General features: G+C 46.4%; 1 protein-coding gene across 2 annotated transcripts in view; it reads left to right on the top strand.

The window, feature by feature from the left end:
• The first annotated feature begins 105 nt into the window (after positions 1 to 105).
• Positions 106 to 27,562, top strand: part of FBXO11 (F-box protein 11) — a 166,622-nt gene continuing 139,165 nt past the window's right edge. Inside the window, exon 1 of one of the 2 annotated variants that reach the window (XM_068233055.1) lies at positions 106 to 478. In XM_068233055.1, coding sequence (XP_068089156.1) covers positions 385 to 478 — 94 coding nt within the window. In that variant the 5' untranslated portion in view covers positions 106 to 384. The remainder of the gene's footprint in view (positions 479 to 27,562) is intronic. The other variant, XM_068233054.1, reaches the window with a different exon arrangement.

Here is a 27,562-nt window from a genome sequence, read left to right as displayed (position 1 = left end):
CCGGCCGTGCTGCTGCGAGACGGTCTTTGATTGGCTGCGGCGTCCCCTCAGCGCAGTGTCGCGGCCGCTGATTGGCTGGTGGGCGGGCCGCGTGCCGTGTCGCCGGCCGCCATTGGGCGAGGCGCGGTGTGGGCGGGGCGTGTCTGCGCGTCCGCCCCTCCTCCCCCCTCCTCAGCTGTGTGTGACTGTCTCTGGCGGTGTCCATGGCTCCTCCTGCGGCGGACAGACGGGGCTCTCGGGAGGGGATCGCTGCGGGGCGTCAGTGAGGAGGACGCGGAGAGAGCGGCTGCCGGGAGGCGGAGTCAGGCGGAGGAGGAGGAGTCAGGCGGACGGTGACGCAGCTCTCCTCACACAGCGGCGAGCCCGGAGCCAGCAGGCCGGCAAATGAACTCGGTCCGAGCAGCCAGCAGGAGACCCAGGCGAGTGTCCAGGCCGCGCCCGGTGCAGCCGGAGAGAAACAACGCCGGGGAGCAGCGGGGTAAGAGCGGGGAGGGGAAGGGCGGGGGAGGGGGGAGCAGTGCCCGCCTCAGCCTCGGGGGGCGCTGCCAGGACAGTGCGCGGCTTGTGCGGGGGCTCCGGGCCTCTACTGCAGGCCGCGCTTTGTCTGACGGGGATCGGCCGTGTTCTGTGCCCGGCGCGGCGTACAAAGGCCGAGCTCCTCCCGGCTGCCGTGTGTGTGACCCCCGGGCCCGCCTGCGCTGCCGAGCCGGTGACCCCAACAGCGGACGGGCGCCCACAGATCTGCTGCGCACCCCAATACCAGCCTGACACCCCGATATTACCCATCAGCCTGACTGCCCAACACCAGCAATCAGCCTGACACCCCAATACCAGCCTAGTACCCCCACATTATCCATCAGCCTGACACCCCAATACCAGCCTAGTACCCCCACATTATCCATCAGCCTGACACCCCCAATACCAGTCTAGTACCCCCACATTATCCATCAGCCTGACACCCCAAAACCAGCCTAGTACCCCCACATTATCCATCAGCCTGACACCCCAATACCAGCCTGACACCCCGATATTACCCATCAGCCTGACTGCCCAACACCAGCAATCAGCCTGACACCCCAATACCAGCCTAGTACCCCCACATTATCCATCAGCCTGACACCCCAATACCAGCCTAGTCAGTGTTCTCCCCAGGCTCTTTTAGCCGGGTGCTCCACCCGGCTAGATTTGGTGACCACCCGGCTGTCATCGGCTTACCTCCTCACCTCCTCCTATGCTGTAAGCAGAGTTGCCCTGCATTTTCATCTCGCCCCACCCGGCTGCTTTTTCATGCCACCCGGCTACCATTTCATGCCACCCGGCTGGAAAAAAATCCTGGGGAGAACACTGCTAGTACCCCCACATTATCCATCAGCCTGACACCCCAATACCAGCCTAGTACCCCCACATTATCCATCAGCCTGACACCCCCAATACCAGCCTAGTACCCCCACATTATCCATCAGCCTGACACCCCCAATACCAGCCTAGTACCCCCACATTATCCATCAGCCTGACACCCCAATACCAGCCTAGTACCCCCACATTATCCATCAGCCTGACACCCCAATACCAGCCTAGTACCCCAAGATTACCCATCAGCTTGGCACACTGTCAGCAATCAGCCTGGTACCCCCACATTATCCATCAGCCTGATGCCCCAACAATCAGCCTGGCACCCCTATATCAGCCTGGCACCTTAACATTACCAATCAGCCTGGCACCCCAACACCCTAACAATCAGTCTTGTACCCCAACACCCTAACATTACCAATCAGCCCGGCACCTCAATATCAACAATCAGTGTGGTACCCAAACATCAGCCTGACACCCTAACAGTATCAATCAATCAGCCTGGCCCCCCAATATCAACACTGTCTGTTACCCCAACATCAGTCTGGCACCCCAACATCAGTTTTACACCCTAACATCAATCAGCCTGGAACCCCAATATCAACAATCAGTCTGGTACCCCAACATCAGCCTGACACCCTAACATTATCAATCAGCCTGGCACCTAATAACAATCAGCCTCACACCCTAAGATTACCAATCAGTCTGGCACACTGTCAGCAATCAGCCTGGCACCCCAATATCAACATACGGCATGGTACACCAACATCAGCCTGGCTCCCCAATATCAGCAATCAGCCTGGCTCCCCAATATCAGCAATCAGCCTAGTACCCCAACACCAACCTGACACCCCAATGTCAGCCTGTCACACTATTAGCCATCAGCCTGATACCCCAACATTACCCATCAGCCTGACTGCCCAACACCAGCAATCAGCCTGATGCCCCAATATTATTCTTATACCTCAACAGTGGCCTGGCAACCCAATATAAGCCTGATACACTAACATTAGCTATCAGCCTGGCACCCTAATATCAGCCTGGTACCCAATCATTAGCAAGCAGCCTGACAATAACATGACCAATCAGCATGACACCCCAATATCAGCTTGATGCCCCAATATTATCCTTATACCTCAACAGTGGCCTGGTACCCCAATATTAGCCATCAGCCTGGCACCCTAACATTACCAATCAGTCTGGCACCGTAATGTCAGCTTGGTACAGTAGTATCACCCTAGTATCCCAACATTAGCCTGGTACTCCAATATTAGCTATCAGCCTGGTACCCCAAGATTAGCCTTACACCCAGCAGCAGCCTAGCATCCAAATAGCCTGGTACCCTGACATCACCAGTCAGCCTGACACTCTAACATTACCAATCAGCATGATACTCTAATATAAGCCTAGTACCACAATATTAGGCATCAGCCTGGCACCCTAACATTAGCCTGTCAACCGAATATCAGCCTGGTACCACATTAGCCACCAGCCTAGCACCCAAACATTAGCCATCAGTCTGGTACCACAATATTAGCCTAGTATCCTATCATCAGCTTGGTACCCCAACACCGGTAATCAGCCTGGCTCCCCAACATTAGCCTGGCACCCTGATGTCAGCCTAGTACTCCAGCATTAGCGGTCAGCCTGGCACCCCCAATATTAATCAGCTTGACTGCCCAACATCAGCAATCAGCCTGACATTGGCAATCAGTCTAGCAACCCAAAATCAGCAGTCTGACACTCCAATATTAGCTATCAGCCTGGCACCCCACTATCAGCAATTAGCCTGATACCATAACATTAGCCATCAGCCTAACAGCAGTAGCCTGACTCCACCGCCAACATTAGCCTGGCACCCCAATATCAGCAATCAGTCTAGCACCCCAACATCAGCAATCAGCCTGGCACCCCACCATCAGCTTGATCCTCCACCATTAGTCTGACATTATTATCTGGTGCTGTCCTATTGTGTCAGTGTGAACCCATAATACAGTGCTTGGTGTGATTTGCCTTTTTAAAACAGAAGGTTCTTGCAATAATTCACCTATGTGAACAACTGTTGTTACCCACAATGCACCACTACTGAATATGTAAATTATCTCTTTATGCCAATGTAAGCCAGGCTTACATCCAGAACCGCTGGTGTCTAGCAAGCCTATAGCTTATACATGTTACAGAACCACATTAACCCCACATGCAGACTGCCTGTTTTGGACTTCCTCAGTACATGGCAGGGATTGATATGACTGTATGGGATAAGGCTTGGACCAGTACAACAGAGTGACCAAGCAGCTCAGGATGACCCAAACCGCTAGGAAAGTGGTTTTACCTTAATACAGGTCACCCCAACATCAGCCTGACATTGCTCTCTATGGTGCTGTCCTAATGTGTCCTCAGTGTGATCCCATAATACAGGTCACCCCAACATCAGCTTGATACCCTACTATTAGCCTGACATTTCTCTCTATAGTGCTGCCCTATTGTGTCCATAGTCCCCAGTGTGGTCATGTATACATTTCCCCCTAATTTTAACGTGCCCCCCTCTCTGGTACTGCCTTATTGTGTCCACCAGTCAGTGATGTAGCAGTCTCCTTGTGATTAGTTATACAGTGGGATGCGAAGTTTGGGCTACCTTGTTAATCATGATTTTCCCATATAAATCGTTGGTTGTTATGATAGAAAGTGTCAGTTAAAATATCATATAGGAGACACACAGTGTGATATTTGAGAAGTGAAATGTTTATTGCATTTACAGAAAGAGTGCAATAATTGTTTAAATAAAATCAGGCAGGTGCATAAATTTGTCTTTTTATTGATTCCAAACCCTTTAGAACTAATGATTGGAACTCAAATTGCCTTGGTAAGGTCAGTGACCCCTGACCTATATACACAGGTGAATCAAATAATTAAGGGGGTCAATTGTAAGTTTCCCTCCTGTTAAATTTATCTGAAGAGTAGCAACATGGGGGTCTCAAAACAATTCTCAAATGACCTGATGACAACAATTGTGCACCATCATGGTTTAGGGGAAGGATACAGAAAGCTGTCTCAGATTTCAGCTGTCTGTTTCCACAGTTAGGAACATACTGAGGAAATGGAAGACCACAGGCTCAGTTCAAGGTAAGGCTCAAAACGGCAGACCAAGAAAAATCTCGTTAAAAACAGGAGCGACGAATGGTGAGAACAGTCAGTCAACCCACAGACCAGCACCAAAGACCTACAACATCATCTTGCTGCAGGTGGAGTCACTGTGCATCTTTCAACCATTCGGCCCACTTTACACAAGGAGATGCTGTATGCGAGAATGATGCAGAGGAAGACTTTTCTCTGCCCACAGCACAGAGCAGCTTGAGGAATGCTAAAGCACATTTGGACAAGCCAGCTTCATTTTGGAATAAGGTGCTGTGGACTGATGAAACTAAAATTGAGTTATTTGGGCATAACAAGGGACGTTATGTATGGAGGAAAAACACAGCATTCCAGGAAAAACACCTGCTACCTACAGTAAAATATGGTGGTGGTTCCATCATGCTGTGGGGCTGTGTGGCCAGTGCAGGGACTGGGAATCTTGCCAAAGTTGAGGGACACATGGATTCCACTCAGTATCAGCAGATTCTGGAGTCCAATGTCCAGGAATCAGTGACAAAGCTGAAGCTGCGCTGGTTCTTTCAACAAGACAACGACCCTAAACACTGCTCAAAATCCACTAAGGCATTCATGCAGAGGAACAAGTACAACGTTCTGGAATGTCCATCTCAGTCCCCAGACCTGAATATAATTGAAAATCTGTGGTGTGAGTTAGAGAGAGCTGTCCATGCTCGGAAGCCATCAAACCTGAATGAACTAGAGATGTTTTGTAAAGAGGAATGGTCCAAAATACCTTCAACCAGAATCCAGACTCTCATTGGAACCTACAGGAAGCGTTTAGAGGCTGTCATTTCTGCAAAAAGATCTACTAAATATTAATTTCACTTTTTTGTGTTGCCAAAATTTATGCAACTGCCTAATTTTGTATAAACAATTATTGCACACTTTCTGTAAATCCCAAAAACTTCATTTCACTTGTCAAATATCACTGTGTGCGTCTCCTATATGGTATATTTAACTGACATTTTTTATCGTAGCAACCAACGATCTATACAGGAAAATCATGACGATTAACAAGGTTGCCCAAACTTTCACATCCCACTGTACATGAAAGCCTGGCATTTGTCTGTGGTTTAACTCTAAAGTCACCCTGATAACGCCACGGAATCTCTTTATGGTGCTGCTCAATTGTGTCCAGAAAGACTATGGTACCTCCAGTATAAAAAGACAGAGCCTTTCATAATCCTACAGGATTGGGGGTCTCGGGGTTAAATACCTGATCTGACGTAATAGAGACTCGGGTGATGCTCTGTCCCCCTCCTCGGAAGCGCAGTTGCGGCCATGTTTCCGAAGCTGCCGAAGCTTTTCGGGGACATCTGCATCTGTTGCTGTGGCCCAACAACAGCTTAGCAGCTACCAAACAGGCTGTGGCTGGGGGGGCAGGCCGTGGCAACACAGATGGGGGTGGCCAAGAGTCTAAGTAGATGTGTATAAAAAAACAAAAAAACACAGTGGCTGCAATTCCAAGGAAAAGGGGAGGGGGAAGCAGAGCAAATGCCTGCCTGGATAAATTGTGTAGGATCAGGTAAGTATTTAAAGCTGATCTGAGATGAAAAACTAACTATAACAAGTAACTTGTCTAAATATCTTATCTAAAGTTTAGATAGTTTACACAGCAAATCTTGCTGCAAACAGCTTTAATAGAATATGATTATTTCTTCCTGTGAGATGACAGCAGCCATGTTGTTTGTAAACATTACACAGAGGCAGGTTTATTTGCATCTTGAGCAAAAAAAAAACCTAATCCTCCCTCCTCCTCCCTCCTCCGCCTCTGAAATCTCTAGCTAGTAACACCTCCCCCTCCTCCTGCCCAGACTGAGCTCCCATGAGCCCTTGCTACTGTCTGAAAGTGCCTTGGCTCTCTGAAAACCTGTGGGTGTGGCTTGTTTAGTTTATAGAGAATTAGAGTAATAAAACAAAAACAAAAAAGTATTGAGGAATGCCCAATAAACAATAGGAAAGGAACACAATTATGCAATGTGTAAAAGTTCACCTCGGATCCACTTGAACCTTGAGACCCTCCCAGTTCTGTATCATAAAGACAATCTGCCATAACAGGCTTGCTCTTTTTTACTTTAAAGTGTACGTGAAGGGGAAAAAAAAGCTCACCTGGGGGGAGTACTTTCCTCAGGAGGAGGAGCCTCTGGATCCTGAAGAGGCTTCCCCCACTCTCCTCACTAGAGAGGATCCAGTGTTGGGACTCCTGACGATCCGCTTGTCGGCTGTGTGCGCATGTGCTCTAGTGGCTCTCTCTTGGGCTCTGGTGGAAATAGCTGAGCCTGATTGGGTGCGCTCTCTTGCGCAGGTGCGGTGCGCTCTCTTGCGCAGGTGCGGTGCCTCTATTGCGCAGGTGTGAGCCGTCTGTCCCTGAGCAGTAAAACAGAGCCTGATCCAACTCGGCTATTTCTGCTGGAGCCCGCAGGAGAGCTGCTAGTGGGCGCATTTAAATACGGCTCTGCAGTCTTCGGTGGTCTCCTCTCTGGATCCGGCTGGCTGAGGATGACAGGGGAAAGCCTCATTTAGATCCAGGGTCTTTCTCCTCCCGAGGGAAGTAGCCCCAGGGCCACTACTTTCCCTACAGGTTTACTTTAAGTACTCTTAAAGCTACGTACAATCCACAAGATAGAATCGTGAAGCAATCGATGAGCGATTAATACAGAGGATGTTAAACGATGCGAGTGGCAGCAGAAGACAGCAGCCGAAATTCCAAACCATTGTCAACCAATACGATGTTTAAGCGATGTAGAGGGAGTTGCCGTACACTTCATGGACACACCGTTTAAAAGAAGAAAACCCAACATTCGTAGCTCTGTATACACTCCTGACGATGAATAGTTATCTGTTAGAACGATCTGTCATTGTGGAACATTCGTTTAGCATTACCTTAATGGACAACTGTAGCAGAAGGGCTACGGAGGCTGCCATATTTATTTCCTTTTAAGCAATACCAGTTGCCTTTCTGTCCTGCTGATCCTCTGCCTCTTAATACTTTTAGCCATAGACCCGGAACAAGCATGCCGCAGATCAGGTGTTTCTGACATTATTGTCAGATCTGACAAGATTAGCTGCATGCTTGTTCCTAGTGTGATTCAGACACTACTACAGCCAAATAGACCAGCAGGGCTGCCAGGCAACTAGTATTGTTTAACCGGAAATAAATATGGCAGCCTCCTTTTTCCTCTCCCTTCACTTGTACTTTGTCGTTTGTGCTTTGGAGTTTAAAACATCTGAAAGATAAGTCATTCATCGTTTGTTCCTAATGATTTTTCCTCTCTGTATGTATGAGGCTTTAGTGACAGGTGTAATATCTCCCTGTATAATCTTGTGTATACATACAAATGACACTGATAGCACACTGGCATATCCTTGACGCTGTCCCACTATGCCCATGTACTTCTTTTCTGTGAGACAATGTGTACCTGTCACCCTGATAACGGCTGCGTCCTCTGTGCGGTGCTTTACTGTGTGTCCCCCCCCCCCAGTCACTGGGGTGATCCTGTATCTACACGCCATGCCACTGACATCTCTATGGTGATGACCTATTGTGACTGGTACACTAGTGCTCTGTGGGATCGTGTGTATATGTCTCCCAGCCTGGCATCTCTATACTACTGTTGTGTCGGTGGGTGGCTTTGAAAGTCCTATGTGTGGTAATTTATACATGTCACTCTAATAACATCACAACTCTATATTATTGTCTTGTTTTGTCTAATCACCCTACTATCAGATTATTTTTATGGTCCTTCCTAGTGTGACTACCAGTGACTGCTATAATGGTCCTCTCTGTGATCACTCATTTATTCCTATCGCTGATGACACACTGGCATCTGCATGGTTGTCTTATTGTATCGAGTGACTGGTATAGTTGTTGCTGATTACACATGTCACTGCGATGACTCACTGGCATGTCTATGGTAGCACCTGGTTGTGTACAGTGACTGATACAACTTATATACATCTCTCTAATAACACATTGGCATCTCTGTAGTAGTTATTTGATTAGGTGACTGGTCTATGGCCTATGTGATTACCAGCTGCACTAAACTCATTTAAACTGGTTTTATAGGCATGGTATCTGTGGTGGCTTCAGTATACAAAGGTTGTCTTATATCCCTTTTTTTCATTTTTTTTTGCACATGTCACTCTCACATTGACTTTATAATAGTAGTATAAATTGGTATTTTAAAACTCCTTCAATGCAGCAGTGGACATATTGATTTGGAATTTCGGGTACCAGTCTGTCCAATCCAGAACCAACTCTGTCATTTTAAAGAGCCTGCTTCATTAATGACAGAGAAACAGGGCTGTGGAGTTGGAGTCAGAGTCGAGGAGTCTGAGTCAGGCAATTTTGGGCACCCAGAGTCGGAGTTGGAGTCATTGATTTCATAAACTGAGGAGTTGGGAGTCGGATGATTTTTGTACCAAATCCACAGCCCTGTTAAGTATTCGACTAAGGAGTCGGAGCCATTATATATATTTGGGGCTTCCTCCAGCCCCCTCCAGGCTGATCGGTCCCTCGCCATCCTCCTTCACCTCCCGGATAGTCCGCAATTCTCCCTGGAAAGTCCTCCGGTCTTGGGCTTACTGTGCATGGGCAGTTGTGCGTGCGCCTCCATTGCACTCCCGTGGCCGGCAGCGTTCTGCGCCTGCGCAGTATCACTACTGGAGGACTTTCCGGGGAGAATTACAGACAGTCCAGGAGGCGCAGAAGGGCAGCGAGGGATCAGCCTGGAGGGGGCTGGAGGAAGCCCCAGGTATGTATAATTTTTGTCTTTCCTCCAAAATTAAAAATACAAGATCTCTCTATCTATGCCTAGTTTTAGTAATCTGCTATAAATGTTATGGTCTATTGGCTACCTGACCCCAGGGCGACCGTCAGTAAGTGTTGCCCATGGAGATTGAGCTCGATCCTATGAGAGACACTGCAGAGGATGAGCACTGTACAGACACATCGCTGGTTATACTTAGCGGCATCTACTGTCTGTATGGAGCGGGTAGAAAGAGTCAATGGTGCCGCATATGGTGGAGGGGGTTCTGGAAGGCGGGTTGAGGGTAACAATGGGTTTCTGTTGATCTGACTTGCTGGAAAGTTAGGCAACCTTTGGGAACATCTTTGCACACACTAGATTCTGGAGAGTTCCATATAGCGGGTGTGCAAGCCTTTAATGATTGTATTTTCAATACAAAGGCTGAGCTCTTCACTTGTAATCTCCCTGAGCACATTACACAGATCACCCTGATAAATCACTACTTTTATAGGACCGGCATTTATGTGGGTTTTTTGCATACAAAGGGTGATAAGCACCATTATTGTACTTTTATAAATCTCTGGTTGTATAAAGATGGCCATACATCTGACAATTTTGCGGCTGATCAATCATCTGAATCGATAATTATACATGAAAATCAGTGCCGCAACAAGAATGCTCGATTGTCGATTAACAGATTTTGGGCCAAAGTTGGTCAAATGTATTGATCGTACATGCTGGGAAATCTCAGGCCGATGTGGTCGATCGGGTGCACAACAATTACAATGTGCGATATCGTGACCGATGAATATGATGGACCCCCTGACCGCTGTCTTCCACCCCGTATCCCCCAGTGCTATATGTGCCCGTGCATTATTTAATGGGAACCTAAACTGAGAGGGAAATGGATGTTTCCTTTTAAACAATACCCAGTGTTCTCCCCAGGCCTAATTAGGTGGGCAGGCCGCCCGGCTGTTTTGAGACCCCGCCCGGGTGCTTTCCGAGGCCCGCCCGCATTTACACAAAGTTCTGATCGCTGCTGTCCGCTCGCACGGTGCGGGTCTCCCACTGCATAGCCGTTCCCAGTTCCGGCTGCACTGCCCGCCCGTAGAGTTCTTCGTCAGACCTCCAGCAGCCTGCAGGGATATGAGAGAGGAGCAATGTGCGGTGACGCGCCATAGACTTCAAATGTAGGAAGTGGCATCACTTGTATTGAAGTCTATGGCGCGTTACAGTACATCGCTCCCCTCTCTGACCCCGGCGGGTTTGACGCTGATCTGAAGGTCTGACGGGCGGGCAGCGCAGCCTGAACTAGGGAACACATCCTCCAGTACTTCCTTCCCCGTCCGTAGAGCGTCTTAGCCAGTGCTCCCCTGTCTGATCTCTCCTCGCAGCCGATCATGGCTTTAAAGATTGTCACCGGGCTCCAGCAGAAGCTCCAATGCACGCAGAACTTTTAGAGCGTCACGGAGTGCACAGAGCCCAGCGAGCGACAGGAAGGTGTGCTGGTGGTCGGGGGATGGGCGCTATTACATGAAGGCCATCCATCCAGCTCATCATCCAGATCCCGGCTGCCAAAGGGGTGAGCAGAAGGAGGGGGTGACATAGAGGAGGGGGAGGTGTAAGAGTGCAAGCTCACTGGATCAGGCCAGAGGGTTGTAATAATCATAGTGGTATAGAATGGTTGTAGTAATGCGTGGACTGCAATGTATGTGCTGTAATGTATTTTCCTGTACTGTAATGTAAGGAGGGTGATGGAATGTTATCACTAAAAAGCTATGGAGCCTGTAGGTCGGTGCAGTAGTATGTGGAGTGTGGTGGGTGCTCTATGCAGGCTTACTGAATGCAATAATATGTGGAATGTGATAGTAGTGTATGAAATGTGTTTGAGAGTGCAATAACCTGTGTTATAAGGACTCAGTATTGTTTGCGTTGTCTATTCGGAGATTTGTGGAGCTGCAGTAATGTATTATGGTAATGAGGGTGAAGAGATGCATGGGACGTGATAAGGAGCACAACGGTGCATGGGACGTGATAGGGGGTACAGTAATGCATGGGACCTGATAGGAGGTGCAGGGATGCATGGGACGTGATAGGGGGTACAGTAATGCATCGGACCTGATAGGAGGTGCAGGGATGCATGGGACGTGGTAGGGGTTGCAGTACTGGATGAGATGGGATATGGGGTACAGGAATGCATTGATCGTGATAGGAGTTGCAGTAATGCATGGGACATGATGGGGGGTGGGGGTGCAGGGATGAATGGGACATGATAGGGGGTGCAGGGATTTCCTATGCTGTAAGCAGCGTTGCCGGCCCTGCATTTCCCCGGGTGCGCCCCACCCGGCTACTTCTTCATGCCACCCGGCTGGAAAAAAATTCTGGGGAGAACACTGAATACCAGTTGCCCGGCAGTCCTGCTGATCTTTGGCTGCAGTAGTGGCTGAATCACAGACATGAAACAAGCATGCAGCTAATCCAGTCTGACTTCTGATCTGCATGCTTGTTGAGAGGCTGCGACTGAAAGTATTAGAGACACATTATCAGCAGGAGAGTCAGGCAACTGGTATTATTTTAAAAGGAAAAATCCATATCCTTCTCAGTACCATATATACTCGCGTATATGCCGAGGTACCCACTTTTCCCTCACAAACCAGGAAAAAGTGATTGACTCGTGTATAAGCCCCCTCCCCAGTATAGCCCCGCCACAGTAGCCAGATGTGTCCCCAGTACAAGTCAGCCCCCCTCTCCATAGCCAGTTGTGCCTTAAGGATGATAGTTGTCTCAAGACGCCACTAGATGGAGTCATAGATATGAGACAGCGATTGCCACACAGGAAGTATCCCCGATCAGGGGGCACAGGCTTTTATGCGAGTATATACAGTACTTAACCTGTCATGCCTCCTGCTCGTGTCTGCTGTACTTCTGCATTCAGGTTCGTCTCACATGACTGCCGGCAGGTAGCACATGTGGCACGTGTGTGATGTCACACATGCTCCCCACATGCTAGAACGCCAGTGCTGGAGCAAAGCAGACACTCGATGGACACTAGCGGTGGGTGGTGTGACAAAGTATTTAATGAGGGGGGGGCGCAAATATAACATTTGGCAGTGAGGCGGCATCACAGTGCCGATACCTAAATGGCCCTGCAGTGTATGGGCAGCCAACAGATCAGATCAGATTTGATCGGAGAGAGATCTGTCTCTTGGTAGATTGTATCACAACTATTAAAGCTCATGATGGCCTTCAGCTTACACCGCTGCCGCTGCTTGTTGTTGGGGTCACCCCTGTCCTCTACTTCTTTGACTGGATCTGCAGTTGAAGAAACTGCTTCCCGTAGCCACGTGCGATCCGGATCAGCTCAGTGAAAGCAAAACACTCGTTCATTGCTCAGGTGCAGTCCTGAACTCGTTCCTGTTCTGTTCACTTTTTGCTGTGCACCACTCGGAGATACTTCCAGACGGCTGCAAAGGAGCAGGGAGAGGGAGCACCGCGGGTGTGGTGGGATCCCGATGACAACGAGCAGTGTCAGTAAAAGGTAACCTAGCGCACCGTGGGCTTTAACAGTGATAATACAGTTCAGGGGTACTTTAAGGCTGCTACCTATATGATGTTTTCTTGAAGAACTTCCCGAGGTCAAAAATGAAATACCTGGTCCACATTCTTTATCTACTGAGGACGCCGTCTGCGCCTTCAGTTTCATTCTGCCTGGTCTCCCACTCAGTTACAGACCCCCCTGTCGGGGCTCGACCCTACCCCACGGGTTGTGATATCCTTCCCCGCACAATATAGCCGACAAAGCTTGTAGCGGCTGTGCAGCTCTAGCGCCTCCTTCCGATGTACGCACAAAACACAGCCGGGAGGGAGGACGCGGTGGGAGAAGGGCCTAGAACTCACGTCTAGGATAATGCAACCTGTGGGGTAGGGTCGGGACCCGACTGGGGACGGTAACAGCGCGGGAGACCAGGAGGAATGAAACGGGGGCGTGGATGGCGTCCTCCGTGGATAAAGAATGTGGACAGGTATTTAACTTTTTGATTTTTGACCTAGGAAGTCCTTTAAGCTGGCCATACATCTACATATATTGCGTCCCAATAATTTTATCAAATCTGATGAAAAACAGTGCAGCCACATGTCAGCCCGAGCAATGGATTTGATTGGATTGCAGGTCATAATCTGTCTGATGCATCAGTCGGGCATGCTGGGAAATCTTGGTCGAAAGTGCTTCGATCAGTAACTGGATTCAATATTGTGATGACGAACCATATGGTAGACATGGTAGCAAAATAATTTCTGCACCGTATCAGCCAATAGAATTATGTAGGTAGGAACAGGAACAGTTTTGTAAAAGTAATACCTTTTTATGGCTAAAAAAGTTTAATTTTGCAAGCTTTCAGTGAACTAGTCCCCTTCTCCAGGCATATTTCCAGATGTTAGTTATAGTAAATCACTGATGCAGGTAAATAGTAAACATGTAGATGACTGACAGTTGTACTGGTTATTATTTAGCAGTTACGTGTCAGGTGGTCAGTAGGCTGAAGCCAGTGAGCTCATGCAATTCAGTTTGAAGTCCAGCTGGCTCCTGCAGAACATGAAGACAAGTCAGTCATGTTAAATAGGGTGTCTTGAATCCCATTCCACAATTTAAAGAGGAACTCCGGTGAAAATAATGTAATAAAAATGCTTCATTTTTACAGTAATTATGTATAACTGATTTAGTCAGTGTTTGCCCATTGTAATATCTTTTAAATCCCTGATTTACATTCTTACATTTATCACATGGTGACATTTTTACTGCTGGTAGGTGATGTAGCTGCTGCTTGCTTTATTGCCAGTTGGATACGGCTGTAAACAGCTATTTCCCACAATGCAACAAGGTTCACAGACAGGAAACTGCCAGGAGCACCACGGTCCTCAGAGTTTCTTGTGGGAGGGGTTTCACCACAATATCAGCCATACAGCGCCCCCTGATGGTCTGTTTGTGAAAAGATTTCTCATGTAAAAGGGGGTATCAGCTACTGATTGGGATGAAGTTCAATTCTTGCTCACGGTTTCTCTTTAAACCCTCTGTCTTGAACATTCTCAGGAATTTGTATTCAGAATTTTTCTTAAATGTTTACTTTTGAAATTACCCTTAAAGCTACATACTCACGGCAGTGATGCAGGAAGATGGATCTGGTGACGTCCCTCCCGACTAGTGCTCCCCAATCTATCTTAGGAATCAGTACTTTCAGATCTTTCATGCTGTGTGCTGGTTCACAGAAGTGTTGGGCCACTGGTGTGTCAGTTTTACCCTCACTGATTTTGAAGTGGCAGTGGTTCATTCTTGTGTGCAGTTTTTTGTTCTGTTTCCCCTATATAGATAACCTCTTGAGGGGCATTTCATGCAGAGTATCATGTACACATTAGATGACTTGCATGAGAATTGGGGTCTGGTGTTTGTATTTTGACTTGTGCACAAGATAGGCCAGGTCTCACACCTGTTACTGCTGGATAATGTGCCTGGCTTTTCTGCTATTGATTATGCAGCCATTTGACTTAATGAATTATTGGTTGTAAGTTACCACTATTATGACACAGTCATTACAGTGACAAATGTAGTATGTTGAACAAAATGTTTAGCAATTGCCAAGACACAAAAGGGTGAGAGAACACTTACAATCTAGGAATAGGGAGGAAACAAGGTGCTTTTATAGAATGTTAGGATTTCAGGGCTTTTGGTCTGTTTTCAGAGGGATGACATACCCTCCATTACAAAAAGCCCTGGAAAACCAGATATAGAATGTGAATTGTAGATCAGATACAGTGATCCGCATCATTATACCGTATATCATGTGTATAGAGACCTCTAGCAGTTGCCATCCTCCACTCTTTAGGGGCCTAGTCACTTACATACATGTGTGCAGCAGGACTGGAGAATTGGCACATGAATCATTTGCCTCCTTACTAGTCAGTTTTTGGTACCTCTAAATCTCACTTTTCTTTTTAATATAATTATGCATTTTCCATGTTGAATGAAAAGGGGGCTTTCTGTCTCCTCCTTCTCTCCCTTCTTCATAGGACAGTAGCGAGCTGTTCAGTTGAGACATGCGTGTGGGATTTGTGACTGTCGGCTGAAACGATCATGAATGATTGCTTTGGGCATCAAAGACCATATGCCTGTGGCTTTAGGGTCTCGGACCATTATGCCAGGCTTGTGTACAGCAGAGAGTGATGATGGGATGTGAAGAAAATGAGTACGTTTCATATTTGGGCTTTGTCAGTCACAGTGAAAGTTGTTTGGTCTCTTATGTGTCTGTAGTTGCGGTTTAACCTCTATAGCATTTTTGTAAGTATGGTAAAGCAGGCCATTCAGGCTAGGCTCACAGTAGGACGTTGTGAAGCTGTTATAACGCAGCTTACAGCACTGCAATAAGAAATCTATGCGACGTTCACAGTTCAATGTTGGCGTCGCATTGTAACGTGTAGCCTTATAACGCACCGCTGCAGTGCGTTACCTGTAAATGCACACATTACCAGGTACAGTAAAGCACCTTTCATTGCCTGTATGCTTTACTGTACCTGCTGTATGCGACTGTAATGCAGCAATATTGTGTGCTACCATTTTTTGTTGTTGTGCTGTTAAGTTGTGTTGCAACTTCATCATCGCATGACAAGGCAACACCCTACTGTGAACCTAACCTCAGTTATACATTTTTATTTATTTTTTTCGTCTTAAGCAGATTCGATCACTGCTCATAATTTTGCTCTGTGGCAGAAATCGATAGAAATGACAATTGGGCCAGACAGAATATTTCCGGCAATCGGGAGCAGTGGTAGATTGACAGCCTGTAGCATTGCATCACATTGTGCAGCGCTGCAGTTCCATACATTTTCAATATATAGTAAAATGTATAGCTATGTACACACGCATGACTAAAGTCACTTCAGGCAGCCGATATCGACCTCCTCAGATTATAGCCAGGTGTGTGTACAGTGGCCCCCGACTGCTATTCCACAAGCTATCCACCGGGCAGATTAACGGCCAACTCCATTGTGCCTACTGCTCCCCCACTTGCTGCGTGACGTCACATTTGTGCCGCCTCAACGTTCCTCTGCCCCTTGCTTAGCAACAAAGCGCATCATCGGCTATACAGCTGACTTTGCGTCTCTTCAGCCTGGCCCCTTTTTATGACATCAGTCAGAGGTGTGTGCGCACCTTATGGGGATTCAATCGGGTTCAAATCAGAGACGGACTGATTTGTTTGCCACATTGTGTTGCAATCTGTCTGTGTAGGTATGCGCACCTTAAAGGAGTTATCAGGGAGAAATTAATAAAATAAGTGCTACTTACCCGGGGGCTTCCTCCAGCCCCAAGCTCCCAGCATGTCCCTCGCTGCAGCTCTCCCGGCAGCCGTTCGCTGCAGTTCCCTCCCGGTCCCCGGCGATGACATCAGGCCGACCTCCAGGTCAGCCTGTACTGTGCCTGCGCGAGCGGCGCCGTCAATCACCGCCACATGGGCCGGAGCGGACTGAGCAGGCGCAGTACAGGCTGACCTGGAGGTCGCCCTGACGTCATCGCCGGGGACCGGGAGGGAGCTGCTGCAGGGGACATGCTGGGAGCTTGGGGCTGGAGGAAGCCCCTGGTGAGTAGCACTTATTTTATTAATTTATCCCTGATAACTCCTTTTAAATCTACTCCTCAACATCGAGAGATGAGCACAAAACTTGGGAACCAGATGTTATTTTCCACCCCTGGATTAGAGTGAATTTTACAATTGACGCTAAAGTGAGGTAAACTTGATGACATCAGTCCCACTGGGGAGTCATGTGATCAGCTACTAGCAACTGAGGGGAGATGGAGGGGAGGACCATTGCTTCAGAAGTTGATTAGTTAGTCATTATTTGAACAGATAAAGTGTACAGTATTTGAACACTGCTTGTGGGTATTTAAGAAGTACATATTTTAGTAGGTTGTAAGCATACTCTGATGTACAAAGCTTTTTTTTTTATTTTATTTAATTTGTTAAAGGAAGTATCAGGTTCACATTAAGGTTAGTGTACTTACTTGACTGGGGATAACGTGTTGTAAATAAGGGATCTTATCAATAATGCAAAACATTTGCTTTTATTTTACTTCCATATGTCACCCTCCAAATGTGTAATAACATTGTACCTATGCAGATAGTACACTTTACTGTTGTATGTAATGATTCCTGCTGAAATGTCTGTCTTCCCCACTTGTGAAGTGTTCTCCCCCACTCATTATTCTCCCTGCTGATATCAGCACCAGAACACGGAGGATGAAGTACAGCCTGAGTCCGTTTTACTGTAAATATTAGGTGTAGCGTACTTGTGCAGTATAACAAATACTCCTTGCAAACAAAGTATACAGTATGTTTCTTGGTTTTAGTTTGCCTTTATTTACCATTCTTTTTAGGGTTTTGTAAATGGCTCATGAAGTGTCTTTAGATGGGAGTATATGATCTTTTCATATATTAAAGCTCTTAGGTGTTAATTTGTAGCTTTTAGCAGAATATTGCCGACATGGAGCAGGAGACATTTTTGGTCATTTTTTGGCTTTGTGTGGGTGTGTCACTGGGCCTTTATCAGTTTAGGGTGTTAGCAGAGACAATCATTATATGGACATTTGTCTTCTTTGATGATCCATAACAGGAGTCCCATACCTGATTAGCATTTACTAATGATACTCACAGTAACAGCAGTGCACTCAGGTTCATTGTGTTGTCATGATGAATTGAAGGCCGCTAAACTCCGGCAGCAAAACCGCTGCCAAGGTTTGCCCCCTGCAGGAACTGTACGTGATAAAGCAGGTGTTGCCTACTAAAAACCACCCTTTACTTTATGTAATCCAGAGCTGGGAGCAGCGGCAGGACCTTTTCGGGCCACTTCTGCTAGTGCTCTGCCCATGCCTCCTAGCGCAATGCACAGTGTGTAACCCAGAATCTCTTCTCTTCACTCAACCACAAAAATAAAATAAAATTATAGCATATTACCTCTAAGCCGCTTGGTAAAATAGGCATTACATAGACCACAATGTTAATTGTGGCTATAGCGGCACCCACTGTGTAATTTGAGAAACTAGGTAGAGCAGAGTGGTACACCTTTCTTTAAAGGATACCCGAGGTGACATCTGACATGAGATAGACATGTGTATGTACAGTGCCTAGCACACAAATAACTATGCTGTGTTCCTTTTTTTCTTTCTCTGCCTGAAAGAGTTAAATATCAGGTATGTAAGTGGCTGACTCAGTCCTGACTCAGACAGGAAGTGACTACAGTGTGACCCTCACTGTTAAGAAATTCCAACTATAAAACAGTTTTCTAGTAGAAAATGGCTTCTGAGAGCAGGAAAGAGGTAAAAAGGTTCAATAGTTTATACATTTTAGCTCTGGCATACGTCAATGAATGTGCCATTTAGCAAAAACTGTAAAACAGTTAAAACTTAAGTAGGTTTAAACATAAAACTTTGGAATATCTTAAGTCATTTTTAGGAGAAGGGAGATACAATCACTTATTTCATTCGTTTATTTTGGCCTGGGGTGTCCTTTAAGCTGCGTACACACCTGTGATGTATGTCACCGGTCAGGTATCGGGACCCTTGGGTGACATCGCTGTGCAGACACGTGCCAGATGATGATGTGTAATGGGGAAGATGGCGGCAGGCGGGGAGCTGCGTCTTCAAGGAGTGATTGGAGTTGCGCACCAATAGAGCAGCTTCCTGAAGGCTGTGGAAGTGACACCAGTGCCCTGGCTTCTTTCATGGGACACCTGTATACAAGCTGGATTCTCAGCCATGATGGTGCCAAATGTCTGCCCTGGCCAAGTTCATTTTACTGAGTAAACAAGGTTTAGAGATTCATCGGGCTTGTGTGAAAGTGTAGAGAGACTTGTCAGATAATGCATTCCCGTCACTTCCAAACGCGGCTACAGGAAGAGGAATTGGGTCACAAAGGAGGAGAGAGGTCACAGATACAGTAATTACTACATCAAAATAAAGTATTATTCAAAAATCAGCTATCCAGCACACATCACCAGCAGTACTCAGTGGTGAAGGACAACCTCTGTGACTGTAGGCTGTGCCTAAACACTGGGTTCCATGGCTCCCCCAAACTTAATATACTTTATATTTTAACATTTAGAAAGACACTATAACGCAAAAAAAACAGCCCCTGGGGGTACTTACCTCGGGAGGGGGAAGCCTCTGGATCCTGTTGGGGCTTCCCCTGTCCTCCGTCTCATGTTGGCAGCACTAGAAGTCCCCGAATGGCGGGCATGTAAATAATTACCTTCCCAGCTCCAACGCAGGCGCAGCAACCAGAAAGCACCCTTACCCGGCATTCAACCAATTCCCACCGGTGCCGGACAACCGAGGCTCTACTGTATTAGTATATAATGATAAACATTTCTTTACTGTACTATTTAATGTTAGCCAGGCTACATAAGAGGCAATCTTATTTCTGTGACTGGAGATACAGTGTAATGTTTAGTGTGTTGGCTGTCCGGTGATCAGCTTGGTATTTAGCTGTTAGCATGAAGCAATGCGTCTTACTGTTTATATGTAGTTTACCTGGCAGAATGATTGAGATGACACGTGAGAGTCTAGGTAAGCGTTCCGTGACAGCAGCAGTGAACCTCTGACACATGCTTCCTGGTAAATACTTTATAATTACTGCTAAATACAGCTATATTTAGCATTGGACAATTGAGGGCACTATGTTAATAAGTACATGGGTGATATCCGTGACTCAGTCCTGGCAGAGCCTGGGAGTTCCAGCAATACAGAAGATGATGGAATGTCCTGGGAAGTTTCTGTATAAATGTAGGATAAGGTGAGATCCTGTCTTTCCTGTGGTGGGTGTGCATGCAGTGGGCCTCACCTGTTATTCCTCCATCTTATGGATTCATTTCTAGTATTTCTTTATCGCAGACATGCTGCTCGTGGGACGTAGACTGTGGTTTTTGTTTTGTTTTTCTGGAGCTGCTGAGATCTGGCTATCAGATAGCGACATGTTGCTTATGGATGCAGATATCAAGCTAGAGTCTTCATCATAATCCAGCTTAACCATTTCACATCCAGACCTTCTTTCCCACTTATGGACCAGAACAGTTTTGACATTTTAGCTATGTCCCTATATAATCAGCAGTAACATTATCCGTACTTATGATACCTAAATAAAATGTGTATCATTTTTTTTACAAGACTAACTAGGCTTTCATTGTTGCCATTTTTTCTCTCCCAACAGTTTTGTTTTCTATGTATTTTAATAGCAAAAAGAGGGAAAAATAGAAAAAAAATCAGTTTTGCCAATTCCAGTTTAATAATAAAAAGCGCTATTGTAGTTAAAACACTGACTTTGTTTGGCTATTTGTACGGTTTATCACAAAACTTAAATTACATTCTTGGCACAATTTGTGATGAAAATATTTGATTCTGAAATCTACAGGGTGTATTTTTTTTTACTATGAACTGAGAAAATAAAAGTATTTTTATTGATAAAAATCAATCTTATTGGCTCAGGGAACATGTATTTGCTTTCACCAATTAGTGCTGCAGCAGATGGTGCTGGAGGTTTTGCACAGGAGCAATGCCCAATCCTGCACAGCTGTGCTTGAACTACAAGATGTATATCTACGTCCTCGTGGCTTAGATGAAATCGCAGAGGACATAGATATACTGTAGTGGTGGAAAAAGTGGTTAAAGTCCAAAAACTTGCTGGAGCGGTGGTTATCCATGTGGCTGTCACCAGGCAGTGTAACAGTAGTAGGATGTACTACATTCAGGATACCCAATTTTACATACATTAGCCTTGTTTCAGCACCAAATGCCTGCCCAGTTGCTTCTCAATGCCACCATATTGAGTGGAAGGGTCCATTTCCACTATCGTGAATTCGCATGCGTTTTTTACATGCAAATTCGCTTAGCAATACAAGTGAATGGGACTGTTTCCACTTGTCAGGATTCCTTTGCGTTTTTCTGTGCAGAAAAAATTCGCATGGCAGAACCATCAGAATTCGCATACCGCTATGCGAATCGCATACAATGTATTTAATAGGAAATTCGCATGAGGTTTGGGTATGCGAATTTTCATGCGAATTCGCATAGAAACAACGGAAAAGCACACCAGCACTGCCATGGTTAAATTCGCATACATCGTCATCCATGGGAATTCGCATTAAAATTCGCATAGACCTGCATGCGAAATTCGCATCCACATGCAAATTTTTACCACGCGATTCGCACCGCACAAGTGGAAATGCAGGCCGAAAAGCTGTAGATTGCTGTACAGACATCAAGCTGTAGGTGGAAATGATGATAAATGACAGTTTAGTTATGAAACGCTTGCTGACTCCCATTATGCTACAGGCAGCAACTCTCATCACAGATTAACACGGACACGAGGTTTGAAAGTGTTTTTGCTTATTCAGGGACGTTATTAAATGACACATACCGTGCATACTTAGTAATTGTAGGTGATTGTATACCAGGGGATAGGTTTACTATTTACTATTGATTTCATGTGCAGAAATGCTGCTTGGTCGATCAGACTGTTTTCTTTTAAAGCGACCCATACAATACCCAACCATGGCACTGATGGACAATTGTACTGTCTTCATAGGAAGGAGCGGTAGTAAGTTTTAAGTGGACCTGAACTCTTGTACAGGACAAAAGGGAAACCTAGAGAAATTCACCCTGTATGTATTTAGAGTGTTGAGTCTGTCTAATTCCCGCTCATCTGTGACTAATCACAAGTGTAATTTGATCTCTCAGCTGACTGCCTTGGCAGAGCTGCTAATTTGTAAACACAGGATGTTAACTATATGTTTGCTTCCATGAAGGAAACAGGCACACTGTAGATTTATTGCAGGATTTCTATCGGCTAATGGTTATTGTGCTGCTGCTTATTTTGTAGACGCGAGAGAAAGTTCTGAGTTCTGGTCAGCTTTATTGACAGAGTTTGCGCGCGTGTTAATAGGAGGATGTGGGCAAGAGACAAAAACTGCAGCTTATTTACTTTGTTCCCATGGAGGTGGGGGGGGGTGATGTCATCTATCATCTAATCCAAGGAGGCAAAGCTTCTGGTGCTGGGGGATTGACTGATATTGAGATATTGATCAGAGATGCATGTTCTTTTCTCAGTCAGTCCCAGCAGCAGTGCGGGGGAGACATGGTGCTATATATGATCAGTACATGTTGCATAGCTACTACAATCCATATTGCTCAAGATTTCTACTCAAATCTTGTCTAATATCTACTGTAGAAAAGTGACAGACCAGATAATGAAACAATATGTAGAACATGTTGATTGTTTACCTGATCTATCACAAAGGATACAGTGTATGGGTAGGTTACCCTTCTGTAGAAGCAGACAGTGAAGCTGGCCGTACATTGGTCAATGTCAGATAATATAATTAGAAAGTGATCACAGCAAATCGGAGCCTAGGAAATCAGCTGATCGAACGCTTTCCCATGAGTTCTCATACAGACAAGCATGACTAATCCTGTGTCCAAGATGGAGAGGTGGAGGAGGAGTTTGTGTGCACTGCAGCATTGAATGACCTCTATTTACTATGCTGACCTGTTAACCTGGCTGAAAATGACTGTGCAGGCCATTGTTCTTATTACCTGGGATTGCTTGCTGTCCCACCCTATCACTTCTCTTTACTGTGAGACTGCTTATTTGGACTTTTATTTCAGGGCAGTCCTGTATTGCACGCTGTGCACGTAACAGTAAAGCTGGCCATACACTGGCCCGATTTGCTGCCGTTTCGACAGCAGATTCGATCACTGGGATCGAATCTGCTGCCAATCGTTCGGGCTACACGCCGAATTTCGATCCATTTCGCCCGATCCCGTCGATCGCTCCGTGCGAAAAATTACCGTCGACCGCCCGCGGGTAAAGAGCGCATTGCTAGCGGCGTTCAAGTACCCGACGACCGACGCAATAGAGCCGCATACATTACCTGCTCCGCCGGCACGACTACCCCCGGTCACCGCTGCTCCGTGTCCGCGCTGGTCTCCGACATGCTTCAGTTCCTCCTGCCCGGCAAGAAGTTTAATCAGTAGAGGGCGCTCTACTGCTTAAACTTCCTGCCGGGCAGGAAGAAGTAAAGCATGCTGGACCTGGAGACCAGAGCGGAGAAGACAGCGGAGACCTGAGGACTGGAGTCGTGCCGGCGGAGCAGGTAATGTATGCGGGCGGGGGGAGCGGCGGCACCACCACCACCACAACAGATTGTGAATGGTTTCAGGCTGAAATCGGTTCACAATCTGTTTGCAGTAAAGGTAGCCGTACGATCCCTCTCTGGTCAGATTGGATCAGAGAGGGATCTATCGGTTGGTCGAATCTGATGGCAAATTGACCAGTGTATGGCTACCTTAAGGGCCCATTCACACACAAATGCTAATCGCAATCGCTTAAAGATTGCAATTGTGATTTTGCATTACTTTTTTCCTGCAATTGTTTTGCGATTCTCACTCTAGCAATCACACTTGCTCTTGCTTAGAGACCTGACACTAGCACAGGTATTTAACCTTAACCCCCTTAAACGCCCCCCCCCCCCATTCCCCCTCCAGTGTGTCATGAAGACATTTGTACCTGAGGCATTCTTTTAAAGAGTAACTGTCGGGCATAAAATCAAAAATGAATTCTTTATTTTTATCTAGTAAACAATTAATAAGGATGCTAACCAGGCAATGCAAAAGTTAAAAATCACTCCTATTTGGTACATCTGACGCATAAAGGAAGTTGCAGGGCATGCTGGGTTTTTCTCCTTTACGTTCCCCTCAGGCTTAACTAATGCAGCCTGATTGGCTGAAGCCTCTTTCCCTCCTGTTTACCCCTCCCACACATCTGTTCCTCTCTGATTGGCCAATATTTCTCAATGCACTTTCTACTGCAGAGCTGGGTGGGAATGTCTGAAGACTGGGAGGAGGGCGGGCAATGCAAACACAGACAAGTAATGCTGAATACACACCATGAGTTTCCGTGTCGCACGCGTTCGTCGATACGCGTCGATTCGATTATTTCCGAGCATTTCCGAGCGCATTTCGATTATTTTTAGGTCGAATGCCATGTAAAGTATGGCAAATCGACCTAACGATCCATCGAACCGTGAATCGGACATGTCGGAAATAATCGAATCGACGCGTATCGACGGGCGCATTGAACGCGGAAACTCATGGTGTGTATCCAGCATAAGGGAGGAAATGTCAGGATTGGATTCAAGATGGACACAGACAAAATGGGAAATCCTAAGGATTTTTTTTTCTTTTTTACTATAGAAAAATCACTAAAATCAAGATGTGGAGCAAGTATTTATCTACATGTGTTTTTGTTTCTGAGATAGTATGGCTGACAGCTTCTCTTTAACATTGCTTAATTTGTACATCAGCATTTGCCATTTTCTCCATGCTACCGACCTGCCTCTTCAGTTGTAGTTCCGTATCCTGAGAGATAAATGCTAAATAAACTTAGGCTCTGGAATAGAGCGCAGTTGTGCTGTGCAACACTTTGAACATTTACTAGATGACATTTGCAGTTTACGGTGACTACCGCGATTTCCCATTTATTTCCGTACCCAGTGGCTTCTGTGGGCTGTGAGGAGCAGCAGCTGAGAATCTTTATGCCTCTGTGAAAGTCACAGCTTTCTGTAAAGGCCTGTAGCAAGTTGATTGGATTTGTTTCCGTCTGGAGAATACATTAGCTTACACTTGGTTTAGTTGTTCATACGTCTGATCACGGCCTGCATCGGGAAACGTCAATGTCTATCAACGAAGCTTAAACCATTACTATATATTTGCATTCAACATAGCCGGTTTGTGTTTAGAAAGAACATATTCTGTTGAATTTGTATACAGGCATGCATGCTTTTAGTTTTTTTTTTTTAAGCATTTTGTCATTAAAATCATTTACATCAAGTCAATAGAATAGTGAACAATAACTACACCATATTCACCATACACCATATTATTATTATTATAATTGTATTTGTAAAGCTCCAACACATTATGCAGCATTGTACAATAAATAGGGATGCATACAATGTAAACAAGGGATGACACACAGAAGTAACAAACCGTTTTACAGCATAGCACAATGTTATCCATGCAAACCGGGTATAAGATGCATGATCATGTGATTTTACGGAGACCCAGCAAATCAACACCGCGTTACTCCATGGGAAGGGTGTCAATAGTAGGGTTGCAAGATTAAGGAGGACACTCTAAAGGTGGGGGGGGGGACCCTGCCAAAAGCTTACAATTTGAAGGGTGGGTGCGGGACATAAGGTTGGGCTGTAGAGAAAGTGCTCAGCTGAGAGTTAAGGGGCCCATACACTCAGCCGATTTTCTGGCCGACCGATCGATCAAAATCGATCGATTGATCTATTGCAAATCGGTTGGCCAATCGACCGATCGACGGCCGATTTCGATCGATTTTGATGGATTTCCATCGAACTGTCAGGGTGGAAAATCTAGGCCGATCTGTTGAGATTGCTTATCATTTTGCATTGGCCCTAATGGAAATCTGAGGGCAAAAAAAATGCCATCAGATCGTTTTTCAATAGATTTCAAACTGAAATCTATTGGAATTCTATTCTAGTAAAAAATGTTCCATTTAGGCCCGGTTCACATTAGCGGTTGTTTGCCAAACGGACCGGATGACCTGACCGGATCCGGACCGGATCCGGATCGGAACCGTACGGTTCTGATCCGGATCCGGTCAGGTTGCATCAGGTGGTAATCAGGATGCGATCCGGATCCGTTTGGCAAAATATACGTAAAAAAAAAAAAAATGTTGGGGTCTGGGAGGTCAGCAGAAGGGGGACCTGTGGAATCAGGCCCTCTGCTTTTTAGCACTCACCTCCACCTCCGACATGCTGCCAACATCCTGCCAACACCTCCAGCTCGTGCTGCTCCACTCCAAAATGCTTGCCCATGTGTCCCCAGCCAATATCGCCGCAAAAATCCGCATAGGAAGTGGGGTAGAAGATCCGGATTTCTCAGCCAGTGTGTTGTGCGGCCTCCGGTTCCCATTTGTTTGTATTGGCCGGATGGTGCAGTCCGGCTCCGCCCCGGATACGGCTGCCGGAGGGGCCGGATGAAAAAATAGCGCATGTTGGAACGGAGGCCGGAGTCCGGATCCGGCCCGGATCCGGTCCGGCTCCGGTTCTGCAGAACGGACCCATGTGAACGGACGCATAGGCTTTAATTGCTATGCCGTGCGTCCGTTCCGTCCGTTCTGCAGGCGGTGCGGCTCCGGCACGGCGATTCCGGAGGGCCACCGCAAGTGTGAACCGGGCCTTACTCATCAAATCGATAAGAATTCCATCTGATGATCTATCTGCTGCTAATCTGACAAGTGTATGGGCACCTTTAGTGTGGTAGATGGGGAGGGAGGCCATTTTAGGCCACACTTCACTTTCAGTGGTGATAAAAACCTGGGGGGGGGGGAAGAGTTGACAGATTCAGTGTATGAGTTGGCTGAAACAATTGAATCACATTTTACATAAATTGAGGCCCCCCTCTATACTTGTAAATCTTGTTGTTTGTAGCATACAATACAATAACATTTGTAAAGCGCTTTTCTCCCATAGGACTCAAAGCGCATAGATGTGTCTCAGATTAATACATGGGTGCAGGCTGGGTTGTGTTACAGAGGAGATAGTCAGATGTTCATGAATGCCAGACTGAAGAGGTAGGGATGGAGCTGTCCTGATTGGGTGTGGCAGGGACTTCCACAGTGTAGGGGCAGCATGACAAAAGGCTCCGTCTCCAAAGGTTTTGAGGTGGACTCTGGGGGTAACCAAGGTATTACGTCCTTTTGATCTAAGATTGTGGGGGGTGTGATGCAGTTGCAACAAGTCCTTCAGGTATCCAGGGCCCAGATTGTGCAAGGATTTGAATGTCAGTAAGCCAATCTTAAACAGAATTCTCCATTTTATTGGTAGCCAGTGGAGTGAGCACAGGGTTGGTGTTATGTGGCAATGGCCAGGTTGGTTTAACAGCCTTGCGGCGGCATTCTGTACTAATTGCAGGCGGCGTAAGTCTTTCTTATGCAGGCCTGTGTAGAGGATGTTGCAGTAGTCTAACCTTGATGTGACGAAGGCATGAACTAGGGTTGGAAGATCCTCTGAAGGAATTAGGTGCACACCAGCATGGGCTGGTGCACACCAGAGCGGTTCGGTTTTTTTCCACAAACGCAATCTCTGGGGCTGCAGCATTTTTTAGATTTCTGAGGCCTTTCTGCCTTAATGTAAAGTATAGGAAAGTGGAAAACGGCTCTGAAAAGCGCTAGATCAGAGCGGTTTTC

This window comes from Hyperolius riggenbachi, chromosome 4 (assembly GCF_040937935.1).
Source record: "Hyperolius riggenbachi isolate aHypRig1 chromosome 4, aHypRig1.pri, whole genome shotgun sequence".
NCBI classification, from domain to species: Eukaryota; Metazoa; Chordata; class Amphibia; order Anura; family Hyperoliidae; genus Hyperolius; species Hyperolius riggenbachi.
The sequence above is the reverse complement of the archived record's forward strand: the minus strand, read 5'-3'. Positions and strand labels throughout refer to the sequence as shown.